This window comes from Myotis brandtii, unplaced genomic scaffold (assembly GCF_000412655.1).
Source record: "Myotis brandtii unplaced genomic scaffold, ASM41265v1 scaffold139, whole genome shotgun sequence".
Classification (NCBI taxonomy): Eukaryota; Metazoa; Chordata; class Mammalia; order Chiroptera; family Vespertilionidae; genus Myotis; species Myotis brandtii.
In genome coordinates, this window is record NW_005354965.1 from 1,368,237 (window position 1) to 1,374,236 (window position 6,000).

Genomic DNA, 6,000 nt, shown 5'->3' on the forward strand with positions numbered 1-6,000 from the left:
AGACCATCAGAAAACACATATATAATTAAATATTGTTTTTGTGATTAATCACTATGCTTTAATTATGTTCAATTTGTAACAATGAAATTGGGGGTCACCACAACGCGAGGAACTGTATTAAAGGGTCGTGGCATTGGGAAGGTTGAGAACCACTGAATTAGACTAATATCTTAATATGGAAACATACAAATTCACATAAACTTTTCCCCTAGCTATTCTATTCTTCTAAGGATGACAATAATTTCTTGGCACTCAGAAGTCAGTTATCATTATATTAGTAAACTAAATAGACTATGAATTCTCATTTGACTTTTAGCCCAAATAAAAGCACCAATACCTTTGTATTTATGTGGCTCAGAGCACAAGCTTTAACTTGAAGTTTCACATAGTTATCCTCTGCAGCAGGAAGATTTTCCTAGAACCAATGATAACAAAATATTACACATTCATTTGAGCCCATGCCTTTATGATGTGAACCTTTTCATACACAACTGAACAAAATTAAACAGGCCCCAAATCTAACTTTAGGGATGAAAACTAAGAGCTATTTGTATGCCATACTTGTATATTCCATAGTATAATAAGGATTTTGGAACCATGAACACAATCCAGTTTTCCTCTGTCATCTTTCACTAACTCCAAAATCATTTAAGTCAAGAGTCAAAATCTCAGACAGCTTGCTTCTACCACTGGAATGATTTTGGCTTGCGACAGACCTTTCAAACAATCTCCAATATATGAAAATTCCACTCTCTATGCTTAAAGTGGTAAAAAACTAGAAACCATTTAAAGCTTAGTGAATAGGGTGACTTTGCAAAGCTCAGAAATTAGTGTGGAAAACAGTGTTTTCCACCTCTTTTATTTCACAGTTTGAAAGAATGTATTTTCTGAAATATGACTACAATCTGGAAATTTACTTTATTGTGGTATTCAAAATAAATTGAGTTAATTTTGCAACATATAAGGCTATTAAGGTATTGTTTTCCTAATATCTTTTATATCACCACCCAGGGGACTAAAAACTCTTTTGTAGCAACTCTTTTAAAAATATAGTTATACTACAATATGGACCAGCACTGTAACATATGATTAAAGGAAAGTAATTTCTAGAGTTTCGTTTAAGTTTCACTAAAAGATCATTTAAACTGGGTAAATATACTTATCTTGTTTCGTTTAATGATTAAACAATTTTTCTCACCCGTTCTTGAAATACAAATGTTATTTTTTCATTTGTAGAACTCTGTTGAAAATATAAGCCTTTCATAGTCACCTAAAGCAAAACAAAAAAAGAAAAAATATATACATGAAATAAACCAACAAAATGTCATCTATACCAAACGAAAGCAAAAATTAAAAAACAGTGCTGGCAAAGGATAAAATGACAACTATAAATGTAGTTTTCAAACAAAGAAATTTAGATAATAGTGCTTGAAAGTGATCCGGAAGTGAATATGCCATCTTAGCAGAGAAGGGGTTTACAGGTCAGCTTTCCACATGAAGGTGAGCATGTGTTTAATTTCACTTTGCTATTCAATAAAAATGATTAGATGTACTTGGGGGGAAACGGAAGAGGTTCAGAGAGCTCAATTTTAATTACCAAAGGTGTCATTTGAAAGGCGTTCAAAGTCTTAAAAAAGACCATTAGGAAGGGAAAAGTGGGCCCTCGCCGGTGGCTCAGTTGGTTGAGGCATTGTCCCCTCCACCAAAAGGTTGGGGGTTGATTCTGGGTCAGGGCACATCCCTAGGTTGCAAGTTTGATCCCTGGTCCAGGCCTATGGGAGACAACCCACCAATGTTTCTCTCTCACATTGATGTTTCCCTCTCTCTCAAATCAATAAAAACATACCCTTGGGTAAGGATAAAAAAATAAATAAAAGAAAAAGTGGTCCATCAAGACATCAAAACTGTGCCCTTAATTCTTCTGTGACAGTTTACAACCATTTAATGGAAGTATTTAAATCTGTAGTCTGTGGATTCTTGAAGCACATCTAAGGATTCCAGTTGTTTAATTTTCATAGTAATTTTATGAAAGACTATTTTATTTTTTTATTTTAGAGAGATAGAGGAAGGAGAGAGGTAGAGAGAGAGAAACATCAGCTGATTGGCTGGCATGTGCCCTGACCAGGAATCACACCGGTGACCTCTTGGGGCACAGGATGGCGCTCAATCAATGAGCCACACTGACCAGGGCAGGACGATTTTCATTTTCAAACCCTCACCCGAGGATATTTTTTCACTGATTTTAGAGAGAGTAGGAGAGAGAGGGAAAGATGGAGAGAAATATCGATGTGAGAAAAACACATCGATTGGTTGTCTCTCGTGCCCTGACCAGGGCCCGGCTGGGATGGAGCCTGAAACTGAGGTACTGGCCCTTGACCAGAATCCAACCCGCACCCTTTGGTCCGCAGGCCAACGCTCTATCCACTGAGCCAAACTGGCCAGGGCAAGACTATTAAGTGTAAATTTACAGAAGAGCACAATGCACACGGGAAGTGCAGAGGCCCTACTGCACAGCCTGCTGACCTCTGCGGAGTATTCGCAGTCACGCGGAAGCAGCACTAGCACCAGAAGCTTCTGTGCCCCCGCTACTCACCACCTCCCTTCCTGGGGACACTCACTAGCCCCTAGGAGCACAGGCTCGTTTGGTCTGTCTCACTTTATATAAAAGAAATTACATTCCTTTATGTCCACGTTTGTTTCACCCACATTGTTGCTGGTAGTTGTAGTTCATTCATTCTCATTGCTATAAAATATTACTATTATATTCATTCATTACTATTGATTAATTCCACTATAGACATTTGATTTTTTTCAGTTTGGGGCTTTTAAAAATTATTCTTGTACCTACTTGTACAAGGTGAAAGTGTTACTACATTTATTTTATGAAGGAGGAAACTGATTCTTACAGAGGTGAAGGCACATACCGAGGGCCTTATAGCACCAGCTGGGCCAGGTCTGGGACAAACCAGATGCTACCAACTCCAAAGTAATTTCTCTTATTCATTATACTTAACGGCTTTCTATTGAGCTGCTAACATTAGACTTTCCACTTGAAACTAGAATCCTATATCCTTTAGCTTAGGATTGTCATTTATGAAGTCCTTGTTGATAAAACTGATATATAATTTGCAGAGCCCAGTGCAAATGAAAACGTGGGGAACCTTGCCCAGAAATTACGAAAATTTCAAGCTGGTGACCAGAGCACGAAGGCTTCTGAGCGTGAGGTCCAGGGCGAATGTAAAGGTCCCGCCAGGAGCCCGCCTGACGTTAAACCTCAGAGGGTCTAACGGAGCCTCTGCGGGGTTTTTACTGAGTAAGTCAGCAGTGCTTCCTGCTTCCTAGAACATGGTAATCAGATTCTGGAACCGAGAGAAATGAACACACACTCAAGGCACCTCTAATCATGTGTGTAGCACGTACCAACGGGGCATATGAAAACAGAGGAGCCAGGTCAGATGACATGAATTCCAACCCTCTGGCAAGAAGGGCTGTGTGTGCATGTCAGTGAGTGTGTGGGGGTGTCTGCAGGGGAGCACAGATCCAGCAGCCAGGCGTTCATTCCCTTTGACAGTAAACCGACCCTCGACGCCCAGCTCCCAAGGCTGTCTAAGAGGCATGACCCGCTGCCCCTGTCCGCCTGACGCCCCATTTTCCCAGCGCACATCCTGTCTGATCCCGTCACTCTGACTTCACACCATATGGCCACTCGTCTCAGGGCTTCCAGGCTCTGCTTGTTCGCTGAGACTGCGCTGTACTTACTCTGCAGATTCTGCGGAGTGAAGCAAGCTCAACCCTGCCCCCTCTCCAGAGACTCCCCCAGTGACACTCAATCTACCCCATCTGTTCCCTGCTTCTAGATTTCATTACATACTAACAAAACCTTGCCTGACTCACTCACTCACTAGTGGGTTTTCCCAGCTATTGCTTGAGAGAATCAATATCCATTATCATTAAATACTGAAATCCTTGCTCCTGCTCAGTCTGGAGCTACTGGAGTCGCCTTTTGAGAAACAGAACTTTTACATGGCAACACCTTGATTTCAAACATCTCCTTCTGTAATCCGGGAAGCCACTGTTTCCTCTGCCCACTGCATCTTAGAACATGCGCTGTCTCCCAGAGCAACAGTCACGTGGACCTTAAACCACAGCACCCCAATTTCAAAGGCCTGGGCAGATAACTGCACTACAGCAAGTGTTATACACATAACATCACCAATGTTTTTAGTCAGATGACCCTAAATTGTTCCTCTAAATTTTGGGTTAAAATTGGCCTGGCTGGCAGAAAAAAAAATAATGCTTAGTTGGTCCAATAAAGAACCAAGTGGGAACAAAAATATCCTCAAAATTACAAATGGGAGAAAGAGAAGTGTTTTTACAAAAGTAGCAAGAAAATTGAGGAAATCTTATTTTACAAACCCCAAAAAGGAATACTGAGTTCTTGACACTAAGAAAATGGTAGAATGGATGGTATTCAAGGCCCAAGTTGTCTCTCAGGCATTGGTCTAGATCAGTGATGGCGAACCTATGACACGCGTGTCAGAGGTGACACACGAACTCATTTTTTTGGTTGATTTTTCTTTGTTAAATGGCATTTAAATATATAAAATAAATATCAAAAATATAAGTCTTAATCTTTTACTAGGTTGCAAATATCAAAAAATTTATATATGTGACATGGCACCAGAGTTAAGTTAGAGTTTTTCAAAATGCTGACACGCCGAGCTCAAAAGGTTCGCCATCACTGGTCTAGATTAAATGGAACACTTAAGTCTATTATGTCAAAATTGTTTTATTGAATGTAAATATACTTGCACACAGGAAATAAATTAGCTGAGCACCTTATAAAATAAAAATATAAGTTAAAATATAGCACTTATCATGCCATTTCCAAGAATGTATGTCATTAACTTCAAAATTATATGTTGTACTCTCTTTTTTCTCAAGAAAAACGATTTTGAATATGATGTTACATGCAATAAACACCAATTATTCAAGAAAAATGACCTTATATATAATATTATATGCAATAAACATTAATATTTCAAGGATAAAAGGATTTTAAGTATAATGATATTACCAAAACTGTACTAACATAGTATGATATCATAAAAGTTGTAGGAAATATTAAAAATCTGCAAATAACAGAATTACTTCTATTATATTCTAGTATATTTTTTCCCCTTCTGTCTCTATTTTTGTTCATCAGTTTATGTTGTTCATTATATTCCACAAATGAGTGAGATCATATGATATTTATCTTTCTCCGCCTGGGTTATTTCACTTAGCATGATGTTTTTAAAGTCTATTTTGCTGGATATGAGTATTGCTATTCCAGCTTTTTTTTTTTTTCCATTTGCATGGAAAATTTTTTTCCATCCCTTCACTTTCACCCTGTGTCTTTTGTTTTGAGGTGGGTCTCTTGTAGACAGCATATAGTTGGATCATGTTTTTGTATCCATTCAACTAACCTACATCTTTTGTTTGGAGCATTTAATCCATTTACATTTAGGGTTATTATTGAGAGGTACTTATTTATAGCCATTTTAATTCTGTACGGCTAGGTTTCTCTCTCTGTTTCTTCTCAGCAGACCCTTTACAGCAATCCTTTTAGCATTTCTTGTAATGCTGGCTTGGTGATGATGAACTCCTTCAGCCTTTTTTTGTCTGGGAAGCTCTTTACCTATTTGACCTGTCTATTTGAATGATAGTCTTGCTGGATATAGTAATCTTGGTCTCAGATCCTTGCTTTCCATTCCCTTGAGAACTTCATGCCATTCTCTTCTGGCCTGTAGAGTTTCTGATGAGAAATCAGGTGTCAGCCTTATGAAAACTCCTTTGTAGGTAAGCGTCGTTTTTTTTTTTTTTCTTTTTTCCTCCTGCTACCTTTTAAGATTCTCTCTTTGTCTTTAATTTTTGGCATTTTTAAAAATATATATATTTTATTGATTTTTTACAGAGAGGAAGGGAGAGGGATAGAGAGTTAGAAACATCGATGAGAGA

General features: G+C 38.3%; 1 protein-coding gene across 5 annotated transcripts in view; it reads right to left on the reverse strand.

Moving 5' to 3' along the window:
- Positions 1-6,000, reverse strand: part of CRYZL1 (crystallin, zeta (quinone reductase)-like 1) — a 36,293-nt gene that overhangs the window by 22,707 nt on the left and 7,586 nt on the right. For 4 of the 5 annotated variants that reach the window (XM_005860732.2, XM_005860731.2, XM_014535183.1 and 1 more), the window contains 2 exons: positions 1,199-1,270; positions 338-415 (listed from right to left, as the gene is read on the reverse strand). In XM_005860732.2, the coding sequence (XP_005860794.1) occupies positions 338-415; positions 1,199-1,270 (150 nt within the window). Of the gene's footprint in view, positions 1-337; positions 416-1,198; positions 1,273-6,000 lie in introns of all 5 variants that reach the window. The other variant, XM_014535182.1, reaches the window with a different exon arrangement.